Source organism: Scyliorhinus canicula, chromosome 12, assembly GCF_902713615.1.
Source record: "Scyliorhinus canicula chromosome 12, sScyCan1.1, whole genome shotgun sequence".
NCBI lineage: Eukaryota > Metazoa > Chordata > Chondrichthyes > Carcharhiniformes > Scyliorhinidae > Scyliorhinus > Scyliorhinus canicula.
The window spans coordinates 51,040,761-51,056,190 of NC_052157.1; the positions used below are offsets into that span (position 1 = coordinate 51,040,761).

Consider the following 15,430-nt stretch of genomic DNA (forward strand, 5'->3'; position numbering starts at 1 on the left):
GCAGGTTGTTTTAATCAGTCTGCCTGTTGGCTCTCAAGTGCTTCCTAGAAAATGCAGGGGCAGCTCCCACAGTCGCCCAACATAAATCCCGATTTCGGCCTGATGTGGAATTCTGCACTCCGTCACGAGTCCTGCGTCTAGCAACCGGCGAAACCCGGCCTAGGTCCTGAGGCGGGGACGGGAACGTGGATTAATTCTTCCTGCGGAGACCAGCGGGAAAATACACTCAATCTTCTGACCCCCCACCTCATTAATCATTGAACCCGTGTTTTGCGCCGTATTTTGTGACGGAATGAGCCTGATGGCGTGCAGTGCGTCATCCTATCCGGATGCCATATTGAATAGATGCCCAACATCACCCTCCACCAATGATGAAGGAAGGTAGACCGTCTGAGAAAGAAGATGGGAGAGTTGGGAGGTTACGGAATGGCAGGAGGTTATGGAGCGGCAGGAGGTTACAGAGGAAGGAAGTGCACTGAGGGAATTTGAAAAATAGGACACGAATTGTGAAGTCAAGACCAATATCGGTCAGCGAAACGATGGGATGAGCAGGATTTGGTGCAAGTTAGATCATGGGCTCAAGTTTGAGGAGGCCAGAAGGTGTGAGGCCAGCCAGACGACCATTGCAAAAGTCCAGTCTAGTGGTAAGGTAGTGGTGGATAAGTCGAAGAGCTAATGCAAGATTGGAGGTGGGAAATGTTACAGAGGCAGAAAGAGGCAGTCTTTATGATTGTGGAGATATAGAATACCAGGGTTAAAAACTGTGTGGTTCAGCCTTAGTCTTTTTCCAAGGAGGGAGATAGATTCAGTGAATTGGGTACTAAGGTTGTGGTGGGGACCAAAGGCTTCCGTATTCTCATTATTTATTTAGAGGAAATTTCTGCTCATCCAATACAGAAAAATAGCGTGACAGATTTGTGACAGTGCAGAGTTTGAGAGAGGTGCCCACTGAGACACTTACACTTGATTACAGGTAACTCTCTCTGTTCTGGTTGGATTTAAACCCGAACCTGCAGTGATGAAAATACAAATGTGTGTCAGCCTGCAAGCCATGTTTCTAAACACAGAAAAGGAATAAATTATTCATTATATTATAGAGTCTGAAATCATAAGCTGTAACGGACAACATGATTTTGATGATCTGAACAGTGCCGTTATTTACAGAGATGGTTCCTGAGACTATGGGAAGCAAGCAGTCAGAGCTGGAGAGCCTGTCGTTGGGTCAGTGCCCGGCCCTGGAGAACATTGAGGCAGCGTACAGAGCAGGAGAGCTGGAAAGAGCTCAGCAGCTCACCAGGTTGTGTTTGGAGACAAACTGCAAAGTGGAGAAGGTGAGAATTTAAACTAATCCTTTATGAAACTTAAAAATTGATTTATAGCATCCCTACAGTGCAGAAGGAGGCCATTCGGCCCATCGAGTCTGTACCAACCCTGTGAAAGAGCACTCTACCCATGTCCATTCCCCCGTCCACCCCACCCTACCACCATGACCTAACCTGCACATCAAGGGGCAATTTAGCGTGGCCAGTCCACCCAACCTCATAGAATCTCTACAGTGCAGAAGGAGGCCATTCAGCCCATTCTATCTGCACCAACCCTTGGAAAGAGCATCCTACCTAGTCCCACGCCCTCACCCCATCCCGTCATCCCACCTAACCTTTTGACACAAAGGGCAATTTAGCATAGCCAGTAACTTGCCAGCATGGCCAATCAACCTAACCTGCACATCTTTGAATTGTGGGAAGAAACCGGAGCACCCGGAGGAAACCCATGCAGACATGGGGACAACATGCAAACTCCACACGATTACCCGAGGTTGGAATTGAACCTGGGTCCCTAGCGCTGTGAGGCAGCAGTGTGCTACCGTGACGGCCAATGGCTGTCAAGGCTGTTTAGCACAGGGCTAAATCGCTGGCTTTGAAAGCAGACCAAGGCAAGCGAACAGCACGGTTCAATTCCCGTACCAGCATTCCCAAACAGGCGCCGGAATGTGGCGACTAGGGGCTTTTCACAGTAACTTCATTTGAAGCCTACTTGTGACAATAAGCGATTTTCATTTTCATGGGTGTCGGCTGTGACCATTGGAGGGGGGCAATAAAGTAGCAAGACTCCGAGAAGAAGCATAAATCTCCCCCATGGCTGACCTGTGCCCATCAGGGAGAAGGGGAGAAATTGGCTGTTCTTGGGGGGGGGGGGTATGGGAATGATGCCCTTGGATAGCTCTTTGAAAGAACTGGAATCAGTTTGAAGGCCCCCCCCCTTGCCCGCGATCGGGGCCCACCGATCGGCGGGCGGGCCTGTGCCGTGGGGGGTACTCTTTTCCTTACGCGTTGGCCATAGCCTTCACGATGGCTGACGCTCCGGCGCATGCATGGACTTCCGCCGGCGGGCCTAGCCCCTCAAGGTTGGGGCTTGGCCCCTAAAGGTGCGGAGAAATCCGCACCTTTGGGGCGGCCCAACGCCGGAGTGGTTCACGCCACTCCATCCCGCCGGGAACCCCCGCCCCTCCGGGTAGGGGGGAATCCCGGCCCATGTTCTATACTATATATATGAAGAGTATTATGTGGTAGCAAAGTGATTATATTCCTGGTTGGTAATCCATTAGGCTGTTTTGATGATCTGAGGATATTGGGAAGAATATTAACCTGTGAATGTGGAGTGCAGGTGTTCACTTCCACCTATAATTGGTGGTTGTTTGGGTGTAGATCGAAAACAGTCCCCACAAAATATGTAACTAGGCAGTGTGGTAGTGTGCCCCTTTATTGGGGGTGGGGGGGGGGTGTCCCTTGGGGAGCCATGTGACCCATTCGACCAGTCAGGCCGGAGCGTGCAAATCCTGGGGCTGAGTGCGGGTTTTCTTTGCCAGTTTGGAGCCATGGAGTAAGGTAGCCTTTGTGTCTCTCTCTGTAAATAGTTACTGCCTTAATAAACTGTTTATTTGTTGATCTGCTTGGTGGTCACCTGCCTTGCAGGACACAACAATAGTGAGATGAAAGTATAATCCAGCATCCCAGTTTCCTGAGCTGTGTGAAACTCACCTGGTTCCAGGTGAGGGCACAGTGGGGACAGATGGCTCTGTGAATCAAACAGGTTGCAAAGCCTTTAAAAACTGGAGGATAGCAGCTTCTCTCTCTGTCTATGTGCAAGGTATTTGCTGACAGAATTTGTTCTGAGAGTCTGTTTTTGCTGCTTTTGAGATGAATCCCAACCTTTTGGACATCAGTCAGCTCGATCTGCACCCCCCAGCTTTCAGCTCCCACTGCAGCAAGGGAGCTGGACAAGAGAGAGGACACCAAAATCAGCTGCTGTCTTTTTCAGGGCCACAAGGTACAGGGGATGGACCCAAACCCCCCCCCCACCGCTCCCCATCAATAACATCGTCGAGCAACGTTGCCTCAGGAGACTCCGGTTTGCTCAGCAGCTGATCGAATCATAGAATCCCTACTGTGCACAACCCCCCCCCCCCCCTCCCAACCATCCGGATTGTAACATGGAATGTAAGGGGCCACAATGGGCTGGTGAGATCCAGGGTCCTCGCCCATCTCCAGAGTCTGAGGGTGGATGCAACTTTCCTCCAGGAGACACACCTAAGAGAGAAGGACCGATTGTGGGTGAGGAAAAGCTCGGTGGGACAAACGTTTCATTCACCAGGACAAGGGGGGTGATCATACTAATCGACAGGACAGTTTCATTCATGGTGATAAGCACAGTGACGGACCGGAGGGGGGGGGGGGGCTGTGGAGAAGATACATTATGGTCAGTGGGACCTTGGAAGTCTTGATAAATATATACGCATCAAACTGGGACGATGCTGAATTCATCAAAAAAGTGATGGTCAAAATCCCAGACCTTGACACTCGCCAACATTGGGGGAGGTGGGGGCAAAAGGGGTAGCGTAAGTTAGGAACAGAAATGGTAGGATGGTAGCAGACCCAAATGAGGTTAACAAGGCCGTTGTAAACTTCTACGAAGGGCTATCCAGTTTTAAACCCCCAGAGGGGGTCTCGGGGATGGAACAGTTCAGACTGGATATACCGGTGTTGGGAGAGGACAGGAAACAAGGGCTGGAAGCACCGCTTAGAGCTGGGCGAAATTGTGGAGTGCATTAATTCCATACAGTCAAGGAAAGCGCCGGGCCCAGGTGGTTCTGCAGTAGACCTTTACACATAATTCTCAGCAGCGCTGGCCCTGCACTTGCAGGAGATGTTGAACGACTCACTGTCAAGGGGGCCCTGCCACCAATGCTGGCTCAGGCCTCAATCTCACTGATCCCAAAAAGGACAAAGAGCCAACAAGAGTGCGGATCGTATAGACCCTTCTCTCTCTTAAACACTGGCCAAAACACTGGCAAGGTGTCTGGAGAGCTGCCTGCCAGAAGTGATCACAGAAGATCAGCCCGGGTTTGTCACGGGCAGACAGTCAACAGCAATCATCAGGTGCCTGCTGAATGTAATAATGATCCCATGCGGGGAGAGGGCACCAGAGGTGATCGTCTCCCTGGACACTGAGAAAGACTTTGATTGTGTAGAATGGAGGAATCTCATGGAGGTACATTGAATGGTTTGGGTTTGGAACAGGGTTCACCATATGGGTGAAGCTGCTGTACAACGCTCTTACGGCGAGCGTATGGACAAATGCCACTAGCTCCGAATCCCTTCGGCTGCACAGGGGAACGAGGCAGGGATGACCACTATCCCTACTCCTGTTCGATTTAACAATCGAGTAACTGGCCATCACCCTTAGATTGGCAGAGTGGTGGATGGATATTCGGAGAGGGAGCAGAGAGCAGAGTCACTCTATTCAGATGACCTGCTCCTCTACATGTCGAACCCTCTAGCCCGCATGGGACAGATAACAGGACTTGTCTTGTCAGGGTGTTCAGCACCGTCTCAAGTTACAAATTTCACCTGGGAAAGAGCGAAATCTCCCCATGAATCCCCGAGAATGAGGAGCGGAGCTGGAAGGACTACCATTTAAAGTGACCCAAAGCAAGTTCAGGTACCTGGGAATCCAAGTGGCCCACGGTCTCCTGCACGGAGACCTCTCTCCGAGCGCTGGTCACCGCACCACTCCCAGCCCCTCTCCCACATCCACAATTCAGGAGTCCGCTGGTAGTGGCCACACTAAGGACATGGAACTCATTCAGGCGGTGATGTGACCATCAATTCACTCGAGACACGATTGGAAGTAAACTGTGGTTTTAATAGACTTACAACTGAGCCTGCCTGTGACCAGAAGAACTGAGGGTAGGTTCCCACGGCTGCAGCACTTTATACTTCTGGTAGTGGGAGGGGCCATGGGCGGAGCCATGGGCAGAGCCGAGGGTGGAGCCCTGTACAAGTTCCTCATCTCCCCCTGTGGGCAGAGCCGCGCAACGGCTCACAGACAGAGCCCACAAGGACACCATACAATACAGTGTGAATTACATTCACCACAGGCGGCATTTCAAGTTTGGCGAGATGTCCATAGAGACCCCCATTTGCAACAACCGCAGGTTCACACCGGCGGGGATAGACGCCACATTTGGGACAGAGGGACACTGAGAGCAAAGGACATGTACGTGGATGACAGACTGGCGACCCTGGAGGAACTCAGAGTGGTTTCAATTCCCGAAAGGGAACAAGTTCAGGTACCTGCAGCTGTGTGACTTCCTCCGAAAGGAGACAAAAACATTCCCCCGCTGATTAGGGGATGACATATGTGGCGATATCTACGGACGATTCATAGAAAAGGTCAGGACCCCACTGACCGAGACCAGACGAGAATGGGGGGAGGAAATGGGGATGGAGGTAGGGGGAGGACTCTGGATCGAGGCGCTGCGCAGGATCAATTCCACCTCCTCTTTCACCGGGCTAAGCCTGATGCAGCTCAAGGTGTTGCACAGAGTGCACTTTACTAAGACATGCATGAGCAGGTTCTTCCCGGAGGTGGATGATAGGTATCAGGGAGGCCTGGCCAATCACACCCACACGTTCTGGTCTTGCCCAGACTCTGGGAGTTCTGGACTATGTTCAGGGTCCTGGGGGTTGAGATTGTGCCGTGCCCATCTGTGGCGGTCTTCAGGGTGTCAGAGCACCAGAGCCCTGGACAGGGAACGCAGCAGACGCCCAGTCCTTCGCCTCACTGATCTGCAGGTGGAGAAGTCTGCTGGGCTGGAAGTGAAGGGAGACCATAGGAGGGAGCGTAATGATAAGGAAAGGAAGGGTTTTAGATTAGCTTCAGCAGGTCAGGTTCGGGTTGAAGGAACAAGGTGGCACCATAAGCAACCATAAGCAGCTGTGTACTGGACCCATTGGCGGACCGACCTAATCCCAGAATGGGGAAAACGACAGACATGGCTAAGTAACTGGGAACATTTATGGAGCAGGTGTGGGCAGTGGACCCATGGTGGTTCCTGCACCCAGGTGAGAAGGAATTCTCGTTCTTCTCACCAGTACATAAGGTCTCCACCCGAATCGACTTCTTTGCAGTGAGGAAATCGGTGCTTCCAGAAATAGTCAGGGCGGAATACTCTGCGGTTGTAACCTCTGACCACGTTTCACATTACCTGGATGTGAGGTTGGAGACAGGCCGTGCCTAATGCCCCACATGGAGATTGGACACGGACCTCTTGGTCAACAAGCCTTCTGCCAGAAAACATCACAAGCCAAAGGCGTGTACGTTACGAACAACCGGAATGGGGAAGTCTCACCTTCCATGTTCTGGGAGGCACTGAAGGCGGTGTTTACGGGAGAGATTATCGTCAACAATGCTCGTAGATACAGGGAAGCGAGGGCAACTAGGCAGCAGCTGATTGACTCCAACTTGGAGGTTGCAGAAGATCCTCCGAGGCCCCGACTGTAGAGTTTCTGGCGGAGAGGACAAAGTTACAAATGGACTTTAACCTGCTGCCCACCAGGAAGGCAGTGCACCAACTCTGCCAGACACAGGGAGCCTTTAGGAACATGGAGCGAAGGCTAGCCACCTGCTGGCTCACCAGCTGAGAAAGCAGGCAGCCACGGGGAAATAGCCATGGTAAAGGTCAGCAGAGGCGGATTAGTAGTCTAACCAAAAAAGATCAACAAAGCATTTGAGGCCTTCTACCGGGGCCTTTACACCTCCGAGACCCCCGACGGGGACTCGGGTGAAACGTTTCTTTGATGGACTGGACATGCTAGTCATGGGAGAACGATAGACGGAGGAAGCTGGAAGCACCAATAGGACTGGGAGAGGTCATGGAGAGCATCAACTCCATGCAGGTGGGGAAGACGCCAGAACCTGATGGTTCCTGGTGGACTTGTACAAGAATTTGCACCGGCTCTCGCTCAGCACCTACAGGAGATGTGCGCAAATTGGCTATCAAGGGGAACCCTGCCTCCAATACTAAAACAGGCCACCATAATAAAAGGGGAGGGGGGGGAAACAAAGAGGGGTGGAGAGGGGCTGCTGAAATGGAACAACATGTAAATTGTAAATAATAACCATTTCATCCATGCAATGTAATAATGAAAACTTCAAGAAAAATATTTATTTTTAGAAAAAGTGCTTTAAATTGAAAATTGAACAACTTTGCTTCAATTTCCCCTGGCAACAATAATGGGGTAATGTGGGAGGTTAGGATGGGGAGTGGATCTGTCCCGTTGGGATTAGGACCTCCCATTTTACGTGATTTGGGCAGAAACACCCACCTGACCTTTGGACAAGAGGATGCAAATAACGTGGTGACATCATTGCTTGAAAATTGGACCACCTGGGCGGCACGGTGGCGCAGTGGATAGAACTGGGACGAAGCGCTGAGGACCCGGGTTCGAATCCCGACCCTGGGTCACCGTGTAGAGTTTGCATATTCTCCCCATGTCTGCGTGGGTTTCACCCCCACAACCCAAAGATGTGCAGGTTAGGTGCATTGGCCACGCTAAATTGCCCCTTAATTGGGAAAAAAATACTAATTGGGTACTCCAAAAAAAAATTTTTTTTAATTGGACCACCTCATGGGGGAGGGGGCTACACAGCACATCATGACCCCCAGTTGGTTTGTAGACAGCAATCAGGATGGGGATGTGCCCTGTTGGCAGAGGAAGTTACACTCAGTTCAAAGTTAACACAGGCAAGATTCTAAGTTAAAAATACTGTTGAGGCTCCCTGTTGGACACATTCTCCTCAGTATGTGCAGACCTTGCTTTGCACAATGAAATACTAATTTGATACACCAGAGAGTAGCAGAGACAGAGAGAAGAGGGAGGGCGAGCAGGGTATTCCCGCAAGAGGTCTGACCTACAGAGAGCCTTGGGAAGTCCTTCTCCCACTTTATTAGCCATACTCAGAATCCAGCCTTGGTGTGACACAGCAGATTGCCATTTGATGGTCTAATTCTTGCCATTGCTCTTCACCAGCTGTTGGGTATCACAGCCTCACATGGAGATTCAGAGATGGTGGAGTATCTTCTCCAGGAAGCACGTGTGGAACTGTCAAAGGAGCTGAGCGATGCAAACCCCGTTATTATTGCTGCACATGAGGGTCATGAAGAGGTGGTCAAGATATTGCTGAATTCCACTCCTGGTAAGGTGTTTGCTGTCATTGGTGTTAGTTTATCGGATAAAGCAACGTGGTAACAATTAATTTTCATTGAAGGGTACATTCAGGGCAGCGTTTGGAGAGCAGGTGTGATGTTGGTGTGGCTGGAGAGAAACTGAGATTGAGCCATTTTAACCTGATTCAAATATTGCAGACCTGTCTTACACCCAAAACCAGCAGGACTGACACCAGGGCCAGTGTGTGCAAGTGAATCACAAAGCTTCAGCCTGCTTGGGCCATCAAATGGAAACATCTGTCTTTTTATTCTCTGTCCTCCTTTAAGATGATGTGGAGATGCTGGCGTTGGGCTGGGGTAGGCACAGTAAGAAGTCTTACAACACCAGGTTAAAGTCCAACAGGTTTGTTTCGAATCACTAGCTTTCAGAGCACTGCTCCTTCCTCAGGCGAGTCACCTGATGAAGGAGCTGCGCTCCGAAAGCTTAGTGATTCCAAACAAACCTGTTGGACTTTAACCTCCTTTAAGATGCTCCATTAAGCCTGCCGCTTTGATTAAACCCAAACTATCTATTTACATGGGTGACATTAAATGTTGTCGGGTAATGATCCTGTGAAGCACACGACTGAGTTTCAATTCCCTCAAGACACCATATAGATGCAAGTTATATTTGTGGGATTCCAGGGAGCCTCAGCGTGGTCTGGGGGCTGAGAATGACTCTGAGAGCAGGGATACAAAAGAGAGAGAGAGAGAGGTTAACTGGAGCTGGGACCCCGGCTGGGAAACCCAGTCACTCCCTGAAGAGCCAGCGAGGGTGCGGTGTCTCAACGCGCAAGGATTTTACACAAATGTGATCTTGGAAACCTTGTCCTGGCCTCTACAGTGCTTGCTGTGGTTGGGGTTTGTCTTTTGAACCACGGCAAACCCCCTCCCCGCCAACTTGAAAATCTCCTGTGCACTAATGACATCATTGCTCTGTCACTTCTGAATCACAGTGGCCCAGTGGTTGGCACTGCTGCCTCACCGCGTCAGGGACCCGGGTTCAATTCCGGCCTCGAGTGACTGTGTGGAGTCTGCACTTTCTCCCCTTGTCTGCGTGGGTTCCTCCGGGTGCTCCGGTTTCCTCCCACAGTCCAAAGATGCAGAGGTTAGGCGGATTGGCCATGCTGAATTGCTCCTTCGTGTCCAAGGATGTGCAGGTTAGATGGGGTTACGAGGATAGGTTGGGGGAGTGGGCCTCAGTAGGATGCTCTTTTGGAGGGTCGGTACAGACTCAATGAGCCAAATGGCCTCCTTCTGCCCTGTAGGGATTCTATAAATTCACCCCTCCCACTCTCCTACCCTCACTAGGGCAGCACGCTGGCACAGTGGTTAGCACTGCTGCCTCATAGCATCAGGGACCCGGGGTTCGATTCCAGCCTTGGATGACTGTGTGGAGTTTGCACGTTCTCCCCGTGCCTGCGTGGATTTCCTCCAGGTGCTCCGGTTTCCTCCCACAGTCCCAAAGATGGGCAAGTTAGGTGGCCATGATAAATTGCCCCTTAGAGTCACAGGGGAGGAAGTCCCACTCACGGGAGCTGTCATCCATCCTGACAGTGCCAAGGGCACATTATTGGCCATTGCCAGGACTGGAATAGGGAGCAAGAAGATGGCCCAATGAATCTCAGGAAATACACAAGTCTGGGGTTTTGGTCAGAGAGGCTTTGGGCAGTTTGGGGAAGGTTGGGGAAGGGCTAGTGGATGGCTGCAGGATGCAGGTGGGCCGGAAGAAAATATGGGTGGGCAGGGGGATTCAGCATGGGGGGTGTGCAGCATCTTAATCCGCCAGAAGATAAAACCCCACCCTTCCTATCTGTCCTCCAAAGAATCTAATTTAAAACTCGGGCTGCGCACTCCCACACAATTGCCCTTGCCAAACGTTCATGACCGGGCCAGCAGATGATCAGGGTCAATAAGGGGCAGCACGGTAGCACGGTGGCTAGCATAAATGCTTCACAGCTCCAGGGTCCCAGGTTCGGTTCCCGGCTGGGTCACTGTCTGTGCGGAGTCTGCACGTCCTCCCCGTGTGTGCGTGGGTTTCCTCCGGGCGCTCCGGTTTCCTCCCACAGTCCAAAGATGCGCGGGTTAGGTGGATTGGCCATGCTAAATTGCCCGTAGTGTCCTTAAAAGTAAGGTTAAGGGGGGAGGGTTGTTGGGTTATGGGTATAGGGTGGATACGTGGGTTTGAGTGGGGTGATCATTGCTCGGCACAACATCGAAGGCCGAAGGGCCTGTTCTGTGCTGTACTGTTCTAAAAAAAAGAATAACAAGCCTAATTGATGCTTGGTTACTTATTTAAATATGGCAGGCTGGCTACCAATTTTGATGCTCCTCCAGCCCTCTTATTATGAGGGTGAGCTTGGGGGATGCCGGGGAAGGTAGTAGGGTGGGCACTACACACCCACCCTAACCTGCCAAGGGTTTTTTCAGTAGGGGGAAGCACAGCCCTGAGGCCCATTTCCCTTCGTATGCCCAGATCCTGTCACACTTTCCCTTTTCAAACAACTTGAGTTTCACAGGGATAAGTTTTGCCACTGACCTCACAGTCCTAATAATGAGACGAGGCCATTCTTGGATGGAGAAGTAAACTGTGATGAGGAATAAAAGTTCTTGACCAAAGTATTTGAGTCTCAGTGTCTTCTTCACAACCAAGTTTTGAAGTTTACTCTGACAGGCAGGATCCGAGGCAGCAGACTGCTAAAGGCAGCCAATTAAGGGGCCTGCTACGAGGGCCCCTGTCCCAAGGAGCTACCAGCCCAATGAGAGAGTTGGCAGCTAAGGCAGGAAGTGGCCCTTATTTGGCCACTTAAACTGCTCAATTGGCTGCCAGGTGGACGGCCGAGTCACCAACATTTCCACTGCTGGTAATAAGCTATGGCAGTGGGATTACATTGGGCTCTGCTCATGCCCCTTGCCCGATTATTTTCTGAGCCGTCATGATTCCTAGCCCCTCTCTGTAGGGCCAGAAAATTCACTCTGTGGATTCTGCTTCCCCTCATTGGTCATAGAAATATAGAAAATAGGAGTAGGAGGAGGCCATTCGGCCCATCGAGCCTGCTCTGCCATTCATTAAGATCATGGCTGATCATCCAACTCAGCAGCCTGATCCCCCCCCCTCCCCCCAATATCCTTCGAACCCCTGCTTTCTATAGTAATGAATTCCACAGGCTGACCACTCTCTGGGTGAAGAAATTTCTCCTCATCTGAATCCTAAATGATCGTCTCTGTATCCTCAGACTTGACCCCTGGTTCTGGACTCACCCACCAACTGAAACATCCGACCTGCATCTACCCTGTTTGGTCCTGTTCAAAGTTTTTGGATTTCTGTGAGATCCTCCCCTCATTCTTCTGCACTCCAGCGAACGCAATCCTAACCGATTCAATCCCTCCTCATTCGTTAATCCTGCCATCGGAAGAATCAGTCTGGTAAACCTTCTCTGCACTCCCTCTATTGCAAGAACATCCTTCCTCAGATAAGGAGACCAAATCTGCACACAATATTCCAGGCGTGACCTCACCAAGGCCCTGCAGCAAGACATCCCTGCTCCTGTACTCGAATCCTCTCGCTATGAAGGCCAACCTACTATTTGCCGCCTTTACCGTCTGTATGCTTACCTTCAATGAGGACATCCAAATCTGATTGTACATTCCCAGCTCGTCATTTATAGCCATTCAGATAATAGCCTGCCTTCCTGTTTTTGCTGCCAAAGTGAATAATCTCACTTTGATTCACATTATACTGCATCTGCCATTCATTTGCCCGCTCACTCAACTTGTCCAAATCACACTGAAGCATATCTACATCCTTCTCACAGCTCACCCTCCCACCCAGCTTTGTATCATCTGCAAATCCGGAGATATTACATTTAGTTCCCTCATCTAAATCATTAATATATATTGTGATTAGCTGGGGTCCTAGCACCGGTTCCTTTGGTATCCCACTAGTCACTGCCTGCCATTTGGAAAAAGACCCTTTTATTCCTAGTCTTTATTTTCTGTCTGCCAAATAGTTTTCTATCCATCTCAATACACCACCCCAATCTCATGCACTTTAATTTTATCTGCTAATCTCTTATGTGGGACTGTCTGAAAGCCCAAATGAACTACATCCACTGGCTCCTCTTAATCAATTCAATTACTTCCATCCTCGAAGAATTCCAGTAGATTTGTCAAACATGATTTCCCTTTCATGAATCCATGCTATTTAGATCTGATTCTGCCAATATTTTCCAAGTGCTCTGCTATATAATCTTTGATAATAAACTCTAGAATTTTCCCCACTGCCCACGTCAGGTTTACTGGTTTATAATTTCATTTTTTCTCTATCTTTTTAAATAGCGGGGTTACATGAGCCATCCTCCAATCTATAGGAATGGTTCCAGACTATAGGATCCACCAAGGCAGCCACTATTTCTAGCGTCACCTCCGTAAGAACTCATATTTTCAGGCCCTGGGATTTATTGCGTTGCTCGTTATGCTTTCCTTAATTTATTCTGTTTTAATTACCTTTGCTCAAGAGTCGGCAGGTATCTTTCTGATACCACCACAAGGTTCAAAACCGAATACTGATCAATGACTCGATACACCAGTTAGTAAGTTTGAAATCTATACACGTTTATTTACACACACACTCAATTATTACTCATGCACAAACTCTACTCACTAAACTACAACTACTACTAAAAGCCTATACTTAGCTTCGGATGCCCAGTCAGTCAGAGGAACAATGGCCGTTGTCCGGTTCTGATACTGCTGGCTTCGAACTGGTATAGAATAGTAGCTAGGAGCGTCTATCTCATAGGGTGCGTTGACCTTAGACTTACTTGGCTGGTTGTTGGCGGCCTCGCCTCGCTGAGAGCCAAATGCCAAGGTGAAGTTCAAGAGTTCTTAAGAGTTCTTCCGAGAGGCCGTTCTGACCTTGGGGTCTCTGTTTTATAGCCCAAAGGGTTTCGCGCCCTTCTGGGCGGACCCTGGACTTGGTCCCAATTAATTGGACCATGTCCCAATCGTATGTATCGATTCTCTCCCATAATGGGGTCGTTCCCCGATCATTGGGCGGGCCCCAGGTAACCGTTGGCCTGCCTTTGTTTTAGTCTTCACTGGCGCAGGGGAGTCTGCCCTGGTACCGATTGTTTAAATGTTTCTCTTTTATCCCCGAGATAGCTCATTACTGTGCTAATAGCTTGTAGTTTCAGTTCTGTCTGGGCTCTGCAAGTTCCAATCCACAGGAAACCTTGTAACTGCTTGTTTTTCTAGCACTGTCCATTTTTCCCTGTACTCTTTGTGAATGTCCATTTTGGAATCGGGACGTGGCCACCCCAGGTGGCTACAATTGGCCTTCGATCACTTTTTTAAAAAATTATTTAGAGTACCCAATTCTTTTTTTTCCAATTAAGGGGCAATTTAGCACGGCCAATTCACCTACCCTGCACATCTTTGGGTTGTAAGAGTGAGACCCACACAGACACGGGGAGAATGTGCAAACTCCACGCGGACAGTGACCTGGGGCCAGGATCAAACCTGGGTCCTTGGCGCCATGAGGCACAATAGATAGCACAGTTGCTTCACAGCTCCAGGGTCCCAGGTTCGATTCCTGGCTTGAGTCACTGTCTATGCGCAGTCTGCACATTCTCCCCATGTCTGCGTGGGTTTCCTCCCACGGTCCAAAGATGTGCAGGTGAGGTGGATTGGCTAAATTGTCCTTAATGTCCAAAAGGTTAGGTGGGTTACTGGGCTGTGGGGATAGGGTGGAGGTGTGGGCTTAGGTAAGGTGCCTTTTCCAAGGGCCGTGCAGACCCAATGGGCCGAATGGCCTCCTCCTGCACTGTAACTTCTATGATTCTATGAACATTTCTAGTCTGTTATTTGTGTCCTCCTTTGTGAAGACAACACCAAACTATGTATTTAGTTGGTCAGCCATTTATTTGTTTCCCATTATAAATGCCCCTGTTTCTCATTGTAAGGGACCTATATTTGTCTTCACCAATCTTTTTCTCTTCACGTACCTACAGAAAACTTTACAGTCAGTTTTTAGGTTTCCTGCAAGCTTACTCTTGTATTCTATTTTCCCCTTCTTAATCAATCCCTTGGTTCTCCTTTGCTGAATTCTAAAATGCTTCCACTTTTCAGGTCTGCTGTTTTTCTGGCCAATTTGTGCGCCTCTTCCTTGAATCTAATACTATCTCTGATTTCCTTTGTAGGCCATGGATTGGCCACCTTTCACATTTTATTTTTGTGCCAGACAGAAATAAACAATCGTTGCAGTTCACCCATGCGCTCTTTGCCATTGCCTAGCCACTGTCATCTCTTTAAGTAATATTTCCCAATCCATCATAGCCAACCTGCACCTCATGCTATCGTTGTTTCCTTTATCAAGATTCAGAGTCCTCATCTTCGAACAAACTACTTCACTCTCCAATCTTGATGAAGCATTCTACTATATTATGGTTGCTCATCCCCAAGGGGCCTCGCAGAACATAGAACATACAGTGCAGAAGGAGGCCAATTGGCCCATCAAGTCTGCACCGACCCACTTAAGCCCTCACTTCCACCCTATCCCCATAACCCAATAAGCCCTCCTAACCTTTTTGGTCACTAAGGGCAATTTATCATGGCCAATCCACCTAACCTGCACGTCTTTGGGATGTGGAATGAAACCGGAGCACCCGGAGGAAACCCACTCAGACATGGGGAGAACGTGCAGACTCCGCACAGACAGTGACCCAGCGGGGAATTGAACCTGGGACCCTGGCGCTGTGAAGCCATAGTGCTATCCACTTGTGCTACCGTGCTGCCCTAGATTGCCAATGATTTTCTTCTCATTACACAATACTCAGTCTAAGATGGCCTGTTCTATAGTTTGTTCCTCTATGTGTTGCTCCA

General features: G+C 49.7%; 1 protein-coding gene across 1 annotated transcript in view; it reads left to right on the forward strand.

Annotated features, from left to right (window-relative positions):
* lrrk1 (leucine-rich repeat kinase 1) overlaps positions 1 to 15,430 on the forward strand; it is a 231,468-nt gene that overhangs the window by 63,717 nt on the left and 152,321 nt on the right. The window contains exons 3-4 of the mRNA XM_038813623.1: positions 1,165 to 1,331; positions 8,373 to 8,538. Coding sequence (XP_038669551.1) covers positions 1,165 to 1,331; positions 8,373 to 8,538 — 333 coding nt within the window. The remainder of the gene's footprint in view (positions 1 to 1,164; positions 1,332 to 8,372; positions 8,539 to 15,430) is intronic.